We start from the raw sequence: 17,982 nt of genomic DNA, 5'->3' as shown, positions 1-17,982 counted from the left end.
AACTGGCCGGAAGGGCTGCCAACCTCTGTTCTACGCGAAAACAAGGTTGCCACATGTTTTATCTTTGAATAGTTTAAAGTTAAAAAAAGACGTTAAAATATAAAAGGAAGAATTATTAAATGTTCCTTCAATTTTGTAATTACTATAAAAATTTAAGAAAAAGTAGGACTTCTATGTCGAAATTGTATACAAATTGTTCATACTCTAAACATTTCGTTATCAAGATTATGTTAGAGTTTGACTCTTGAATATTTAGCTTGGGGCGTAAATTTGAAGTAGGCTTTTTAACTTAAAATAGATTTATGACCGAATCCTTGTGGGTTAATTCCGATAGAACGAAAGCTATAAATCTTCTATTATCAAATTTTCTCTTAACCGAATTTCTATCAACTCCTCAGATGTAGCAAATCCCATAATCCAAATCCATAACCAAAATCCGGCGAAGGAGGTTGCAACATATCTAGAGCAGCCCCCATGCATTGATAGTTTATGGTTTTTATTTGTGAATAAGAGTAGAGTATAATGTTGGGTACGTAATGAGTACAAACATCGAGCAATTGAATCAAACATTTTGCATCGCATGCATAACAATTTTGTTTATAGTATGTATAACATTTATTTTGTAATCCGCTTCTGCTTGGGGTCTTGTACGTAATCGAAAATCATTAAAGAAGCATGTCCGAATCTCGATTCCGGCTAATATGGTGATGTAATTGATGATTGGTGACTTTGCAAAAGTATAATCATGGGTTGTGGGGTTTGCCTTACAAATAAAATAAATCACAATCTATATGTACATAATACTAAAATTGCTTAAAATGCTAAATCAATGAAACGAGGAGTTCTTCGTCTGCAGTCCAAAAAATTAAGGTTACAAAACAATGGCTGGCTACAAACTAAGCACAATTTTTGAGTCCGCTTCGAGAGTGATGCAGCTTGCAGTGTTTTGTCGTGGGTGTGGGTGTGTTTTTCTGAATACAGCTAACAGATATCCATATTGAATTTTTATGAGTTAATGCCTTGATGGGGGAGCCGCCTCTCGACTCCCTTTCTCCTCCATCTCATCCTCCTCCCTCAAAATCGCCTACTCTATGTCGTGGAAGCGGAGAATGGCGCGTCCGGGTATCTCGGAGTTGCACAGCTTAGCGATGACCTCGGCCGCCTGTTCGCAGGGGAACACGGAGTGCGGCGGCGGCTCGATCTTCTTGTTGGCCACCAGCTCCACCACCTCCGCCAGCTGCTCGGCGGTGCCGTTCGAGATGGCGATGATCTCCTGCTGGTACTGCTCCGACAGCCGCGAGAACTTGGGCAGCAGCTTCTCGGCCACCTCGTCGCTGATCAGGACCACGCCGCCCTTGGACAGGCAGTGCATCGAGCGGTGGAGGCTCCTGGAGGTTGTGCCGAAGTCGATCACCACGTCCACGGCTCCGCCGCACACGTCCTTGGTGCGCTCGATGAGCTGCGGCTCGTACAGACACTCGTTCCACTGCACCACGCTGACACTGAAAGTAAATAGATAATTGGTTGGTTAGTACTCTGAGGTATAAGATTGAGACCAGACCCAAGTGGAAAATAACCTATCTTCTATATAATTTGATGTGAAAATCGTTTAAGGTAAACTTTAAACTGTTTTTATCGTTTCCCAAGGTAGAAATGAGGGATTTGGTATCTACATTTTAATAGAAGAGGTTGCTTATATCTCTTCTTTTTTAGAATTCTTATAAATTAATATTTTGTTGACATTGAACAGTCATTAATAGTTTTTTGCCTAACATCACTTATTATTATCATTTATCACTCTGGTAAGAAAACCCTTAGTTATCAATGGTCATTGTATTAAAAATTTATGATCCTAAGGTATACTTTGTATACTCCCGAGCTATCAAGTTTGAGTAATTTTAATGCCTAGTTTACAGATTAAAATTATTCATTCACTTAAAAACTGCAATAAAAGATTTTAAACTTAGATTTTATGACTCGATAGTGAAATGAGTGGCCCAAAATTCAGATTAATGGTTATTGATTTATGATTAAATTTACCTCCTAGGTCTTTAGTTATTTAAAGATTCTACTATTTAAAGATTCTACATTTCCCCAGCCCTTCTGATGCTTACTTTTTGATCTCCGTGGCCAGGCGGAAGCCCTCGTCCCTGAGACTGGCCACTGTGATGTCCACGTCGTCGGCCCCAGTCGTGGCAAAGTGATAGGAGGCGATGCGCACGGCCCAGAGGGCCAGTCCTCCGGTTCCGACGATCAGGATCTTGGGCTTTCGCTGCGGCTCCGTGGCAGCCCGCTGGCTGAGGATCTGTGTGACCACCGCCTGGGCCTTGAAGACGGCGTTCCAGGCGAGCAGGGCGCCTGTGGGCAGCATGGCGGCCACCTCCATGGGCAGGCTGTCGGGGATCGGCACCACGTACTTCAGATCCGGCACCACCAGCAGCTCGGCATAGCCGGCTGGGGTCTCGTCGAATGGATAGACAATGACGCGCTGTCCAATGCGCAGGCCACGGTTGTTGGCCTCTGTGATCTCCGAGCCCAGGGACTCGATCACGCCGGCCACTTCGAAGCCGGGGAAGAAGGATCCCTCCCGGATGCCCTGGTGGGCCGGCGAGGACATCGAGTTCACCGACGGACAGTAGTCGCTCAGCTCCGAGGACACCGACGACATGCTGGTTATGGAGTTGGCCCTATCGCGACGACGGTAGCAGGCGCCGGCGCAAACGATCCTGATGCGGGCACCCATCGCCGGCGTGTCCTCAATGGGCACAAAGAAATTGAAGACGCAGTTCTTGGCACCCGGCCCGGGCGACTCAATTGACACTTGGCGACACAGCTTGTTCATGTTGTGTGGATTGTGGTGATCCGGATCCGTCGGCGGCAGAGCGGAAGTCAGGGACAGTGAGGTCAACGACAACGAGGTATCTGTTGTTCCGCTGGAATCGGACAAAGAAATGGATAATATACATTAGAGATGTTCTACTTTTCGGACTAAAAATAATTATGCATATAAGATGTGGTCAACAAACTTTGCCTTGCCTCGTTTGTTTCAAGAATATATATTTAATAAGTTCGCTATATATACACTATCTATTCTGTATAATCTATTACCTGTGTTTCTTACTATTTCAAAAATGTAAAAACTTATCCATAGGCTTCTTTTCAAAACTGGAACATAGCCTTTTGATTGATCAATACATACATAGATATGTAGCTACATACATATATTACATTCCGAGGTCGAATTCGTTACTTCTCAATCGTTTTCAATGCCACAACATGATATGCGAGTTCTATTTCGTATTCTCCGGCTGCTTTTCCTATATACAAACACTTCTAACGATAATCTTGATTTTCAATGCCAGCCACCATTCAGAATTTTCCATGTAAATATTATTATTCTAGCTGGCAACTTTTGGGGTGATGTAATTACAGTAAGCTCGCATATCTGAAAGGTCAGTGGGTGGATTTTCGTAAATACAGAATTCTGCCGGATTTATTGACAATTTGTCACAGCAATCACTATCTGATACGGATCCCTTCCCTTCAATGGGCTCACAAAAGCCTCAATTAACAGATATGTAACTCCTATCGCTAGAATCGGACATTAGATTTGGTTAATATACGAGCAGAGCTGAATATTTATGGGTCATAAAGTTGGCAGATAAAATGCATGGATCAATATTGTTATTAGTCTGGTCTGATGTCTGGCGTTTCAATTTGTGCATATTGCAGACTGATAAGGAATAGTGACGAAATACGTGGGCACTTAACTTCACTTGCGCTTTCATTATAAAAATTTTTCCCTAAATACAATTAAATTGTGATATATATATATATATAAAAGATGGAAATGAACAAAGTATCATGAAAGTTTTGTTTACAATTCCATATGAGTTCCGAAAGTTCACATAAAGATATTTGTATTCTTTCAGCAACCGCACGGAAACTTTTGCTGAGAAAAAGTTGTATTTATCCTCAAGCTTTGGGAAATTTTTTTTGTAAATTGAGGCAACTGATTCATTTAAAATTAAATACATAAATAATTATTCATGGGTTAACCCTTGAGAAAAATTGTTTTAATTCGTTGTTTCTAGCATAACTTTAAAAACGATTTTATTTGTTTTCAGAAACGATTCCAATGTAAATAACCCATAAAAAAAATTGTTTTAATTTGTTGTTTCTAGCATAACTTTTAAAACAATTTTTATTCGTTTTCAGAAAAGATTCCAATGTAATTGGAAAACCCTATTACGGGAATGGAAAAATTCAATCAGCGTCGTTTGATAGTTTACCTTATTGAACTGAGCAAATTGTGTGGTTGACTGCATATATCGACCGGCATTTTGCTGTGTTTTGTTACTCTTCTCTTGGTTTTCTTTACTTTTCTTATTTGTATCTTTTTTTGTATTGCACTAGGGGTAAACTGGTTGGCACTTTTACTTGTGAATTGGCTAGATTTTTCTTTTCGCTGCACTCGCTTTGGATACTTTTCTCACGTCTTGACCAGCGCACTTCCAAAGAACATCTGAAACGTTTTCAGTCGATGCGCCAGCTAAAAAGCAAAAAAGCCGGTGACGAAATGGAACGAGTGGAACTCTCACACAGGCACACGCACACAGCACGCGCAGGGGCGTGCCAAAGGGGGGTGGCCATTCAGGACAGGGACCAGAACAAAAATCTCAAAAAAAAAAAAAAATTCCTAAAATAACTATTTTATTATGAGTAGGCCTTTCAACTTTCAACAATTATTTTGGTAATATAATTTTTCGGTACCTAACAATTTTTTTTACTTGCTTAGCATGTTCTTAGCCTATCTAGAGTGAGTATAGAGTGCTTTTTAAAGACAGGACCTTAGAACATATACTTATTGTTTCCTAAAAAGCCTAGTTATAGGTTAAACGAATTCTATTGAAACTGATTGAGATTTTTTTTTAAACTATAAATCTTTTTTAAGCCCCAACCCCCCTGCTTAAAGATATCCTACACCACTGACTGCGCACATACACAGCACGCAGGGAATGCGTGAAACATTTGAAATGAGTTTATTCATTCGTGAGGATTGCATGGCCGTTTTCGCAGCTATAGAAATGCATTTCAATATTTTGTGAATTCAGAACATTTCATATTTATTTATAGCCAGCAATTATTCTTACACTACTGGAAACATACGATAAACTGGTATTAAAATTCTACATTCAATGTCAATAAACTTTTATCGAAAAAGTATACATACATAATGTACAAGAATGAGTTCAAAAATTAAAAAAATCTTTTTGTTCCCATTATAATTTGGTTAAACAAAGGCCATTCTGAAATTGATACCTACTACTTTCGGCCAGTGTATGACTGCTGTTTATCTTTTGTTTACACATTTGAATCGAATTAACACGGAGGACGCAGTAGTCGAGGGAAAAACAAACAGGGGCAATCATAACAATTTAATAAAGAACAACAAATGCATTAGGCCAACGCGTGCGACAGATTTATGGCCAAAACAAAGTTCAGGAGCTGGTCAAAAAGAACGGATCCACCTAGATTTCGTTGCCAGGCGGCCGTCAAAAATGTTTATAGAACTTTCGATGACAAAATGTTCTTCTAACGATGCTGTGGGGGAGACCAGAAGTGGGATGCCCATGCCCCATTAGTCACGTAAGTTTCGGATTCTCGGCGGGTGGCAACAGATAACCACAATCAAACTGATAGGTTCCCCATTGATAATTGAGAATATGGATCCGATCCACTGGAAGTTATAGAACTATTTACAATTAAAATGTGCTGTTTGTCCTCGATTTGAAAGCAAAATAAATAAACAACTTGGTATCGCGTATTGCACATTCTTACTTGTAGATACCACGGACAGTAAAGCTTCGTTAAGGCGAACTTTCTTAACCGGCATTGCTTATAACTGAGTACATATGTATGTAAATATTATAATAGTTTTCTGGTAAATACTGTTTAAAAGCTATGAAATGATTTTTTTAAGCACTAAGTGGGTATTTTAAAATTAAAGGAATTTTTTAAAACTCTAAGCATGTAGCTTAAAATTACTTATTTAGGGGGTCAAAGAAACCGTCGATGGTATGGGAACAGTTGGATTGAACACCAATTAACCAAATGTCCCAGAATCTATAAAATTTCGAGGTAAATTTTATATGATTTTAGAAACCTTTATTTTAAAAGCCTACTATTTGTTTGGTCTTAATTCGTCTACTTCTTTTTGATCTTGTTTCTGGGACCCCGAGATTCGCTAATCGGGGGAAATTTGATTAAAAGAGATTGGTAACGTTACATTTTTGGAAATTATATCCATTTTCCATTATACAAACATACAAAGTTTCACACAAAAAAAATTATGAGTACCAGAAATAAGTTTGTTTATAGATTAAATACGACTAAAACAAACTATAAAAGAAACTAAATACTATTAAGTCACTTTTTTGGACCATCCTCTATATGAAATAATCCTCTTTTGAAAAAATAGTTAGATTACACAGATTGTTCTTTTTTAAGTTCTACTGCGTTCTAAAAGTGGTACATCAAACTGATAGATTGCTGTATCTATGTATCTCTGTAGAGATATCTGTATGCGATTGCTTGTTGTTTGTGTTTGTGGAGCGAGGAACGGTGGATGTTTGTATGGTAATGACACGGTGAGTGAAGGGAGTGGGGAAGGGGGAGGCGGAGGGGAGAAAGAGCGAGCTCAAACAAAACCAAAGTCATGTACACGTGCTTGCTGCATGATAATCACGCACTGGCCGTGTGGCATTGCGGGAAAGAGATGGCGATACAGAGAGAGAGCCAGCTGACGCCGTTTTGTTTTTGTTTTCATCTCTCTCTATCTGTCGCTCTCTCTCACTCTCTCCGTGGCGGAGAAAAAACTGCACAGAACAAAGATAGAAATGGGCATCATTGTTTTGTGCGTGCGTCGTTGTTGTTGTTCTTTGTTTGAACTGCACAACAACAATGCGTAAATAAACCGCTATAAATACGCCTTACATTTACGCAGTTACATTTTACACACCGCATCCTGACACCAAAAATGTATCTTATATTTGTTGGGTTCAAGGAACAACCTCCAAATTAAACACTAAGAAAAAAGAAGAATTATGAACTACTTGTTCCTTTCGAAAGGCATTTTAATATCAATATTGCATTCTGTCTATACCAACGAGATACATCTAAAGATATTAGCAAAAAACCATCAAAAATGGCATTTCAAAATGTAATTTTTTATATCCCTGCATTTTTAGATTCGTATTTTAAAACATTTTGACTGTTTTTAAGATTTTATTTTCAATTTTTCACCTCAAGATAACCAGTAAATACTTGATATTAAATGACGTGAACAGTTTTTCTTTAGCTGAAATCAGCAAACAAATTAAAAAGAGCAAATAAATTATAAAATTGAATTTTTATTTATAAATTTAAATTTATCTTGTAAGCATAGAGATAAAAATAAATCTAAAGATACAAACCGAAAATCATCAAAAATTGCATTTCAAAATATAACATTATTTATCCCTGTAATTTGCGATTCTTATTTTAAAACATTTTTTATTGTCTTTAAGATTTTATTAAATATTTTTCTCTTCAAGATAAGCCAGTAAATACTTTATATTAAATGAAGTGAACAGTTTTGCTTAAGCTGAAATCAGTAAACAAATTAGAAAACAGCTATGAAATTATAAAATTCACTTTTTCATTTATAAAAGATAAATAAAAGTCTTCAATAACTTTCTTGTAAGTTTATTTGTATGTATGTATGGTCCAAAGTCATTGAAACATCTGGTCGAAGGCAAAAGCGAAAGTGCCATTAAAATTCGATAAGCAAAATTCGCATAAGCAATAATTAAAAGCAATATGTGTTCAATTAAAAGCTGCGACCCGACTCTTGGCCAATTAAAATCAGTCCCCAAAGATACATGTGTCCCCCGATCTCCTCATCGCGATCAAGAGATCAGCAATCGAGCAAAATATTTACTGAATTATTTATTTATTTATTTGTTATTGGCGTGGCGCTGCGCTTGAAATAAAAACATTTGTTGATCAATTCCAGTCAATTGCTTTTAATGACGGAATCAATCGAGTCTAATGATGGATTGGCTATGCAAATTTTGTGGGGCTGTCGCGCCAAAAAATGTGGACCACTGTTGTTTTCCCATCCCGGATTGGAAAATGTAAGCAATTATGCAGCAATGAGACATAAAATTTTATTGTAATCGCTGCCGGCCAACCGGAGTGAACTCTGTGTGAAACAATTAATGCAGCGGCTGCGGAAATCTGCTATTTTTAGACCCTTTGTGTGAATGCGATTAACAATAATTTCTTCGATCCCAATCGAGATCAGAGTTTCCGACTTTGTTTTTCTGTTTTCAGCCACACATGTTTAATACCAATTTACAATGCCTGATTGTGTTTTAATGGGTTTAAATGTGTATATAATATTTGGACAGTTTAAGTGTAAATATAACTATAAATTAATGAACGCCACACCCAGATTTTAGAGGTATATACCTTTTCCCTTTAATAACAATACGATTATGTCAAGTAATCAATCATTTTCGCGTGCCCAAAATTCCTATGAATACAGAAAAGTTATTTGTTGGATGAAGATCTAGTCCATATTGGTATTATGACGCTTTCCCCAAGTGTTTATTGCCAAGTCGAATCTCCAGGCGCTGATAAGTCAGTATTCTACGATACGGGAGCCTAGATTTTGATACTTGAGAAGACACAAACAAACTCAATGATTTACAGGGCCACTTAACTGATTTTTGATTGGCCCCTATAAGAGTTGTTTACCCTCGGGGTTCTACGGCAGGCATAGATTCGGGTCCAAGGGCATGATTAAAAAGGGGAAAAACTTTTCCCAAAAAGCAACATATCGTGTGTATGCCCCATTAAAACCGGGGAATGGAACTACGCACTAGAATGGCGGAATGCCGGAAAGAAAAGGATGTCTACCCCAAGAAAGGAAGTTCCTTCGAAGAAAATGGCAACCTGCACGTACACCACTCCAGGACGACAATTGCGTAATATGGATTTGTTCGCAACTTACCCTTGTAAAAAAGTTAAAAGCGTGGTGTATCAAAAACACTCTCGCCGTCACTTATCAATCTATGTTTAACTAATTGTTAACTTTAATAGTTGTTATTCAAAACGCCTGGACAGCGTTGTAGCTTCTGTAAAACTTGTCGACTGTTTTTATTCGAGGAGCACCGCAGCCGCACGGCGTAGAGCAGGATACGTTTGACTTTGAAGTCTCCTTTGTCGAGTGTGAAATAAAGGCAGGGTTTAAGTGTAAATACAAGATCCGAGTCTGCGCAGTCTTTGTTGATGGGAGGAAAGGTATTTCTTTGTTGCAGCGGAACCGGTTCGTTTAAGGGGCATTTTAAATGGTCATCTTAAGTAGTATTTTCTAATGAAACTAAGTTATACTTTGGGCATATGTGTACATTTCGGTTTAATTTATTGTTATACTTAACCGTCATTCTACATTTTCAAATAGGCGCCTTAATAATAAGGCGTTTTATAGCACTGCTTAACGCACCCCAAAAGTATGCAATGCTTCAACTACTTTTCCATATCATTAGGCAAATAGAGGGTCTCCACTTGACTAAGCGCTTAACATTAAAGCCTATCGTTTTTATACTGTATTCACTGTATTTTTACACAAAAGTGGCTCGTTTAATAGGAATTACTTTTATTTTTTCGTCGGTCCTCTGGCTGATTGTTTCATAAACGATTTAGTTGGCGTTCACGGGTGCCATTTTCGAAGCTACTTTTCTTTACTTTACATTTAAAATGAGCAAGAAAGTACTATATGACAGAAAGTGCTATAGATTTCAACCATTTATAACAAACATTTGAAGATATTCTCACGAACCGTTAAGAACCTATCTATAAAAGATTTTACAAAGTCGATTAATCTCTGTATTTTCCAACCTTTTAAATATGAAGTGACAAAAATAAATTTTTTTGTTTATATTGTACTTAACCACTTTTTGACCATTCAAATTGATCGTCGGTTTTAGGCGCAGTGGAAACGGCTTGTAAGGTGACCATGCCGTGTTTTATTTCTCTGGCCATTAGTATGACCGTACCACTGGACAGCTAGACTGTTTCCGTGACACAAACGTTACGTTAAGTTTGATTACACTTACGTTAACTGACTGCTTACCTTACGTTTGCTGACACTTGCGGTTACCTTACGTTGACTAACACTTACGTTTACTGACACTTACGTTTACCCACGTTTTCTTACGCTTACTAACACTTACGTTACTGACAGGCACAAAAATTGAGCATACGCCTAGACTGATTTCAAACGCGCAGTAGAAATCAACAAGTGATCACCATGTCGAGCGAGGAAACCAAGACTTTCACGCGGGCCGAGGTCGCCAAGCACAACACAAACAAGGACACCTGGCTGCTCATCCACAACAGCATCTACGACGTCACCGCCTTCCTGAACGAGGTGAGAGTTGCTGGGAACACGTCGGAGTTGCGGTTGAGGCCCCTCCCCCGCCGCCGCCTACGCCCCTGAACCCGAATGGAGGTCAGCGGTGTTATTAGGCGTTATCTGGGTTCCATTCCCATGAGCTAATGGCGTCGCTAGGGCCGAACCCCGAACCCACGTAGACACATGCGCCCCGGAATTGTGTAGTGCACACACATTTCGTGCGTGTGAAAAATCCAGCTGAGTAATTAGACCTGTACTTTGACCCCCGGGCAGTGGTTGACCTGCCTCCGGATTTCGTAGATTCACAGCGACGTCGAAACTTCCAGCAGCCACACTTTCGCCTGACGAAACTCCCAGCTTTTGAAATGGCTCCACATGGCGAAACTAACCATTTGCATACATGCCCACATATAGTTTTCGAGTGTGCGGAGGGTCAAGTGTTAAGCGAAATCCGCGTCTGCATTTGCATCTCATTTGATTTATGGGCTCGCATTTGAATTTGGTTTTAAATTCTTATGCAAGTGCACCGCCTGTGCCGGCTCCGAAAAATGGCTTACCCTGACGCAGCAATCGGGTATTCACTACACCTACATATGTACATAAGTTAGCTATCTGTAGGATCCACTACTCTTATAAGATAAGCTGTGTGAAAATTCCATTCTAACGATGACGTTGCACTTTGTGTGCCTCAAATTAACAATAGTGAGGGTGACCAAGCGTCTCACCTATAATTCCATTCCAAAGTTTGAGTCGACTATCGTCAAAAGCCATCCAGTCCATGTTTAAAACATGCACCTTAATCTGATCTTCGTCCTCTGACTTTACTTTGGAATATTTATGTGTATATCCGCTCATCTTGTAGAGCATCAGCAGACAAATAGCAAATTAGACTTCCAGATTTCTGTCTTTAAAGTTCTTGAAGTGTAACCTAACCTTGCGACTCAATATAACAAGGTAAAATGAAACTATATCGTGCAATCGTTATCAATATCAAACAATAGTTTTATGAGAAAGCTTTAGCAGCAACTTTAGTGTTCTTTAAAACAAATATTCAACGGCAATCCCTAAAAATATTGTGAAAATTATTGTTATCAGCCTATCAGCCCTGATAATTTTAATTTAAACCTTAGATATGTTCTAATAGAACTAGGTAATGGTTCGAAGAATGGTGAAAATAATTTGTAAAGTCGTTTATTTGCATTTCCGTTTTCGAATAACCTTGTTTGCAATTTATTGTAGATAATCGTTAAAAGTAGTGTAAATGTTTAGTATTTTCATTTAGCCGTCATTCAAATATGAGCTCTAATTTAGTTGTAAAAGCTTGTTTGCCTTTGACAACATGTAATGAAAATAATTACATTACACTTGACTCACGACTACTTAATACAACTTTAAGTTGTAGTACAAAGTCTAATATGTATTATAAAAGCAAATAAATGTAAATGTATACATGAATTTAATTACTCAATTTGTAACTTGCAATTTCGTCAATTTTTCTTGGATTAAGTCTATTATTACATTTAAAACTATTAGTCCTCTGATTAGGGAAAAATCTATTTTTAGCACCAAATTCCTACTATTTTATAATATTCTGACTTCACAAATGTAACAAATATGTAAACTACCCTATAGCTTCCGCCAAAACGGATGTTACGAAAAAGTATTCCAGACTTTGCACCGGCTAACGAGCGTCACCGCTTGCTGATCCATTAAATTCAGGGTCAGACGCCCATTAGCATTTCTTCAGACCAGCCAACATTTATTTATGCGAATATTTAACCACCTTATTCTTTTCTCCACAGCATCCCGGTGGCGAAGAGGTGCTCATCGAGCAGGCCGGCAAGGATGCCACGGAGAACTTCGAGGACGTTGGCCACAGCAACGATGCCCGCGACATGATGAAGAAGTACAAAATCGGCGAATTGGTCGAGAGCGAAAGAACCAACGTGGCCCAGAAGTCGGAGCCCACCTGGAGCACGGAGCAGCAGGGCGAGGAGAGCTCGGTGAAGTCGTGGCTGGTGCCCCTGGTGCTGTGCCTGGTGGCCACGCTCTTCTACAAGTTCTTCTTCGGCGGTGCCAAGCAGTAGCTAACCCACAGTGCCAAGCAGAGACTTTCCAACCCGCTCCGGAGTCACTAAGTTAAGCTCAAAAGTCAAGGGCTCCGGAACGAGGAGGAGGAGGAGTAGGTGGAGTGGACCAGTGGAGCGGGAACGATGATTTTTATAGTAAATGTTGTGCTAAGTTTTAATATTAATTTTGGCATTTGGCTTTTTTGTACACCCTCTACACATGTAATTCCTTCAGACGGCGGGTCTAGACTATAAAGCTATGTTTCCCATTGATATTCCAACATTTGAGGCACAAAACGACAGCAGAACGTTTTAATTCACATGTATGTACATTAAACATATTTCCAAAAGAAAAGAAACCCGACCAAATTTTTTTAGTTCCCGTCAGTTTGTCTGTTCCATTGGCACTAATATTGTCTCCTCATACAGATAAAGTCAAAATTCAGTGTGTATCGCAGGGGGTAACACCATGGCCAAGATCCTTCAGATGGCGGTAATGCTGGGCAGCTCCAAGCTGGGCCACGGCGCCTTTGGATTCGATGAGCGGCACACGGACTCGGCACCAGTGCCCCAAATGAAACGGGAGCTGCCCACGCGGAAGATGTGCCTGGAGGCATTCAAGCGCACCCAGTACGACATCCTCATCATTGGCGGCGGTGCCGTGGGCTCTGGTTGTGCCCTAGATGCTGCCACGAGGGGCCTGAAGACGGCTCTGGTGGAGGCGAACGACTTCGGCAGCGGCACCTCTTCCAAATCGAGCAAGCTTTTGCACGGCGGCCTAAGGGATCTGGAGCAGGCCATCTCACGGTTCGATGTGGCGGCATTCCGAAGGGTTCGCTGCTCCTTGCAGGAGCGCAGTCACATTGGCAATTTGGCACCGCATCTCAGCCAGCCGGTGCCCATCTTGCTGCCCGTGCACCACTGGTGGGAGGCTCCGCTTTACTACCTGAAGTTGACGATCTACCACCTGATGGCGCCCAGGGGCACCAAGAGTTTCCAATACCTGAGTTCCGACGAGGCGCTGGAGGTGTTTCCCATGCTGCGACAGCGGGAGCTCTTCGGCGCCTTCGTCTTTTACGAGGGCCAGCACGACGATGCCAGGATGTGTCTCTCGGTGGCTTTGACAGCGGCTCGTTACGGAGCGGACATCTGCAACCACATGAAGGTCTTGAGGCTGATCAAAAACAAGGAAGGCAACGTGGCCGGCGCCGAGGCGGTGGACCAGCTAACGGGCAAAAAGTACAGCATCCGGGCAAAAGTGGTGGTCAATGCCACAGGCCACATGAGCGACAGCCTCCGCCAGATGGAAGATTCGGAGGCCAAGCCGCTCTGCACGCGCAGCTGGTCCTCGATCATCGTCCTGCCGCGCTTCTACTGTCCAGAGGACGTGGGTGTCTTCGATCCGCACACTCCCAACGGCCGGTCCATCTTTTTCCTGCCCTGGCAAAATCACACGCTGGTGGGATCTAGCGATGATAATCCTGGCTATCTGCCCGATCAGGACACTCAGCCCACGGAGACGGATGTCCAGTCTCTGCTGGACGGCATCAAGCACTTTGTGTCGCCCAACTTCGATGTGCGACGGTGCGATGTGCTGGCAGTTTGGGGTGGCTTTAAGCCCCTGCCGGTGCAAACCGACTCACTGCATCACACTCGGCTCAAGAACCATGTAATCCAACTGGGTCCTAGGAACATGATTTCCATCGTGGGTGGCACTTGGTCTTCTTTTCGGGCGCTGTCTGAGAAAACCGTGAATGCAGCCATCCGCCATGGAGATCTCTCACCTCTGCGGAAGAATTCGGTGACCGCAGCGTCGTGTAAACTGGACGGAGCCAGCGGCTGGAGCCCGAATATGTTCATCCGGCTGGTGCAGGACTTCGGCATGGAGCGGGATGTGGCCGTGCACCTGTCCAACACCTACGGATCGAATGCCTTCAAGGTGGCCGTGAATGCGGACAGCAGTGGGATGGCCTGGCCCATTGTGGGCAAGCGACTGCACTCGGAGTTCCCATACATCGAGGCGGAGGTGAAGCAGGGCGTTCGTGATTTCGCCTGCACGCTGGAGGACATGGTGGCCCGTCGGCTACGCGTTGCCTTTCTCAATGTCCAAGTGGCGCAGGAGATACTGCCACAGGTGGCCAACATCATGGCGAAGGAGTTAAACTGGTCGCGGGATCAAACGAAAAGGCAGATCAGAGAGACGCAAGCCTTTCTGAACACTCAGATGGGTCAGCTGACCAACGAGAATGCCTCGCAGATGAACATACCCATAAAGATGTCTGTGCGCCAGGTGCGGAAGTTTGCCGGGCAATTCAGGCAGCTGGACGAGAACAAAACGGGGTACGTGTCCATTGCAAACTGCTGCAAAGCAATGAAAAACATGGGCGTGAAGGAGGTGCCTGTCGACCTGATGCACAATGTCCTGCGGGACATCGATGTCCATGCCCAGGGCAAGGTGAACCTGTACGAGTTCCTCCTGCTCATGTCGGCCATTGTGCAGGGCGACACCGAGTATCTCCGCTACGCCCGGCTGTATTTGGATCACAAAAAACAAATGCAGGGCAGCGACTTTCCCATGGTAGTGCAAATGGAGCGGGCCGGTGGCGGCCTTTAAAGTGTATCCTTCTTTGTCGCCCTCTCTTTGGAATCTGAATACATTGACCGTCCTCACATTACACGTTAAGGCAGGTCCCTTTGTGGATCGCTACCTCAACTCAAATTTATTTCACGCACTTTCTGTTCACACAAACTAAGGGGAAGAAAACTTACAAACGGATGGGTATAGGGGTGGACAGGCTATCCTACTCCTTGGGCTTTTCCTTGGGCTGGTACGGCTTCATAAGGTTCTCGGAGAAGGAGCGGATGCCCTCCGGACCGCGCACCTCCTTCTCGAGCAGCGGCAACTTGGTCACGTGGAAGTCTTCGTACAGGTCGGCAATCTGGTCCAGGTACTTCTCCTGGATCTTGTAGCGGGAGGCGCACATGCTGCACGAGTCGTGCGAGTTCTGCAGGAACAGCAGCTGATTCACAATGATGTTGTGGACGTCAATGCCGCACTTGGTTAGCTCTTGGACCAGGCGTTCCGTCTCGTACAGCGAAAAGAACTCGGCTATGCAGACGCAGACGAAGGTGGTTTGATCCTGTCGGAAATGGAAGACGGATAAGAGGTTGTAGAATATTATAAGCATGCTTTTACTTACTGGATTCTTGAACTGCTCGTTGACCTGGGTGATCACGCGCAGCATGTCGTCCAGTTTCTGGGAGAGTGTGTCCGCGTTCACATCCGCCATGCCCAGCATGGAGGCGAACTGTGATATGAGCGGCGCCACCTTCATCTTGAGCCGCAGCAGCTTGCCCAGTCCCTTCTCCACCACTTGGGGGAATGCAATCAGGCGCAGCGTGTGTCCCGTGGGCGCCGTGTCGAACACCACCACCGAGAAGTTCATGCCCTTGACCAGCTTCATCACCTCCGCGTAGCTCATCGCCTCATCGATGCCGGGCAGGGCATTGATCATCTCCTGCATGACGCCCTTGCTCACGCGCAGCGCCTCGTTCTCGCCCTCGAAGTACTCCTCGGGCAGCTCGTTGAGTCCAGCATTTGGGTCGATTTCCATGGCGAACAGGTTGTCGAAGCCATTGACCTGGGGGCAGAATGGCAATGGGTTTTATTGGGATCAATTTACTGGGTGAATCATATTTATATGAATATAAACTTGGCTTCTTTTATATTCATATGAAGTTGGATAGTTTTGTATACCTTAGTGGGGATAATTTGAACAATTTATGTTACTACTTGCTAAATAATTTAAGTTTATCCTTTTAATTTACCAAATTTATGAACTTAGTCAGTGGTATTTCTGGCAAAATAACTTATATGAACCCTCTAACTTGAAATTTTCATTAAGCTTTGCACAGGAACTGCAAAGGATTAGATAGTACACCTCATATAATGACTTTATGCCCAAATAATTCCCAAGTAATGACATCAGGTTTACTGGAGTTTTTCCACTCACCTTTGTGGGCACCTTGGTGAACTTCTGATCGAATGCATCAGATATGTTGTGCGCCGGATCTGTGGATATAATCAGCACCGATTCGCGCACTTTCGACAGCTGAACCGCCAGGCTGGAACTGAAAAGTAGAAATCATATATTAGTACATATGTTTCATATGGTTTGGCCAAAAAGCTGGGTTGTTGTTGTTTTACCTGCAGGTCGTCTTGCCCACGCCGCCTTTGCCGCCCACAAAGATCCACTTCAGCGAGTCCTGCTCCACTAGATTCTGCAGGCTGGGCTCCAGCGGCTCCAAATTGTCGACCATAATGCCAACTAAAGCGAGACACGTAGGAATTGCAAATTAAGTAAAATTAATTGCAATGAATATGAATTCTGGCGAGGAGTGTGACCGTTCGCTGGGAATATGCTGGAATGGCGGCAAAGCGGCTACCGATATAACTATCGATAGCATGCCGAACAGCTGATCACGAGCAGGCAGCTGGACCAGGGTTGGATTTACCATATTTAGCGCCAAATGAGAAATTTCAAATGGTTTAGAGTTAATGGGAATTGACTTTATCACTTTAAAGTTGAGTAGCTTGCGCCATAAAGCATCGACCAAAACTAAACCAACTTGAAACCGATAGCAAAATTCACTGCGTTGTGAACGTTGTTGCGTAAATTTCTCAAACCCTGCCTCTTTTATCGTGCCTATTAAATGCACAAAGCGCGCTCGCAAGAAATAAATAAGTGCCGCGGATGCTTGTCCCGTCGCCGCGTTTCCCGCACCATCACAGCCTACTACTGTTAATTGTGCAAATCGCGAGCTTATCAAAACATTAGCGAGCAACAAAAGGAAGCAAAATCATATAGCTATGGACTACTAAAAATAGTTGTGAAAACACCTCCGTCTTTATGGGTCCGCGTTAAAAGCAGTGCGTTTGCTTATTCGATTTCCAGTATCTTTGTGTTACACCGCAAACCCCACCGATTTCCGTCCATTAACCCAAGCTTTCTCGCCCACTAAGGCGCAAAGATAGAGATTTAATTTCTTATCGCGAAGTACGGAAGCTGCGACCCACTGTGCGTACTGTAAAGTCATAATTATAGTGTAAAATTTTTTGAGTGCTCTGCCATTATTGTGTTACAAATATGAATAAAATCACCGTAAGTAAGTATCAGTTTTCTAAAATTTTGAGGAAATAAACTCATTGATTAATTGTAGTTTCAAAAAAAATCTTTTGCCGGTTTTAAATGTAACAAAAGTGTGATTTCACAGTTCACTTAAACATTTTGAATGATACCACTCAATTATTATTTTTCATAATTAACTTTTGCAGACGTGCACAATTATAATTTAATTATAATGTACGCTAAAGTAACGAATGCCGGTTTAGTATAGATATAACCCTTCGGGAGAGCAAAAAAACAAAGTACAGTGGGCGTATTTGTTAAT

General features: G+C 42.2%; 4 protein-coding genes across 6 annotated transcripts; 2 read left to right on the top strand and 2 right to left on the bottom strand.

Annotated features, from left to right (window-relative positions):
* Window positions 1–576: 576 nt before the first annotated feature.
* LOC119550865 (zinc-type alcohol dehydrogenase-like protein C1773.06c) lies at window positions 577–9,258 on the bottom strand. 2 transcript variants are annotated; one of them, XM_037859844.1, is made up of 3 exons: window positions 9,059–9,258; window positions 2,115–2,933; window positions 577–1,502 (listed from the first exon to the last, which is right to left on the bottom strand). In XM_037859844.1, exons 2-3 carry the CDS (start codon window positions 2,840–2,842, stop codon window positions 1,085–1,087), a joined length of 1,146 nt encoding a protein of 381 aa, XP_037715772.1. In that variant the 5' UTR covers window positions 2,843–2,933; window positions 9,059–9,258; the 3' UTR covers window positions 577–1,084. The 2 variants fall into 2 exon arrangements, with proteins under 2 accessions (XP_037715772.1, XP_037715771.1); XM_037859843.1 differs by lacking the exon at window positions 9,059–9,258 and adding an exon at window positions 4,293–4,523.
* Window positions 9,259–10,300: 1,042 nt separating this feature from the next.
* Window positions 10,301–12,804, top strand: LOC119550048 (cytochrome b5). The gene is made up of 2 exons (XM_037858502.1): window positions 10,301–10,477; window positions 12,265–12,804. The coding sequence occupies exons 1-2, from the start codon at window positions 10,358–10,360 to the stop codon at window positions 12,547–12,549; spliced, it is 405 nt and encodes a 134-aa protein (XP_037714430.1). The 5' UTR covers window positions 10,301–10,357; the 3' UTR covers window positions 12,550–12,804.
* Window positions 12,805–12,945: 141 nt separating this feature from the next.
* On the top strand, window positions 12,946–15,236 carry LOC119550046 (glycerol-3-phosphate dehydrogenase, mitochondrial). 2 transcript variants are annotated; one of them, XM_037858500.1, is made up of 2 exons: window positions 13,450–13,533; window positions 13,596–15,145. In XM_037858500.1, the coding sequence occupies exon 2, from the start codon at window positions 13,634–13,636 to the stop codon at window positions 15,143–15,145; it is 1,512 nt and encodes a 503-aa protein (XP_037714428.1). In that variant the 5' UTR covers window positions 13,450–13,533; window positions 13,596–13,633. The 2 variants fall into 2 exon arrangements, with proteins under 2 accessions (XP_037714427.1, XP_037714428.1); XM_037858499.1 differs by having other exon boundaries at window positions 12,946–15,236.
* LOC119550047 (ATPase ASNA1 homolog) lies at window positions 15,237–16,950 on the bottom strand. The gene is made up of 4 exons (XM_037858501.1): window positions 16,739–16,950; window positions 16,545–16,662; window positions 15,732–16,172; window positions 15,237–15,671 (listed from the first exon to the last, which is right to left on the bottom strand). The coding sequence occupies exons 1-4, from the start codon at window positions 16,849–16,851 to the stop codon at window positions 15,333–15,335; spliced, it is 1,011 nt and encodes a 336-aa protein (XP_037714429.1). The 5' UTR covers window positions 16,852–16,950; the 3' UTR covers window positions 15,237–15,332.
* Between the last annotated feature and the right edge of the window lie 1,032 nt (window positions 16,951–17,982).

This window comes from Drosophila subpulchrella, chromosome 2R (assembly GCF_014743375.2).
Source record: "Drosophila subpulchrella strain 33 F10 #4 breed RU33 chromosome 2R, RU_Dsub_v1.1 Primary Assembly, whole genome shotgun sequence".
NCBI classification, from domain to species: Eukaryota; Metazoa; Arthropoda; class Insecta; order Diptera; family Drosophilidae; genus Drosophila; species Drosophila subpulchrella.
Note: the sequence above shows the minus strand (reverse complement) of the source record. Positions and strands in the feature narration are given on the sequence as shown.

Bases quoted from the DNA above. Each gene is read 5' to 3' on its own strand.
- LOC119550865 (XM_037859843.1), bottom strand. From the start codon at position 4,342: ATGCCGGTCGATATATGCAGTCAACCACACAATTTGCTCAGTTCAATA. The intron at 2,934-4,292 runs GTAAACTATCAA...GTCCGATTCCAG, and splicing joins AATTTGCTCAGTTCAATAAG to CGGAACAACAGATACCTCGT. The intron at 1,503-2,114 runs GTAAGCATCAGA...ATTTACTTTCAG, and splicing joins CTGGCCACGGAGATCAAAAA to TGTCAGCGTGGTGCAGTGGA.
- LOC119550047 (XM_037858501.1), bottom strand. From the start codon at position 16,851: ATGGTCGACAATTTGGAGCCGCTGGAGCCCAGCCTGCAGAATCTAGTG. The intron at 16,173-16,544 runs GTGAGTGGAAAA...TTCTGCCCCCAG, and splicing joins TCACCAAGGTGCCCACAAAG to GTCAATGGCTTCGACAACCT. The intron at 15,672-15,731 runs GTAAGTAAAAGC...CATTTCCGACAG, and splicing joins ACGAGCAGTTCAAGAATCCA to GATCAAACCACCTTCGTCTG.
- LOC119550048 (XM_037858502.1), top strand. From the start codon at position 10,358: ATGTCGAGCGAGGAAACCAAGACTTTCACGCGGGCCGAGGTCGCCAAG. The intron at 10,478-12,264 runs GTGAGAGTTGCT...TTTTCTCCACAG, and splicing joins TCACCGCCTTCCTGAACGAG to CATCCCGGTGGCGAAGAGGT.
- LOC119550046 (XM_037858499.1), top strand. From the start codon at position 13,001: ATGGCCAAGATCCTTCAGATGGCGGTAATGCTGGGCAGCTCCAAGCTG.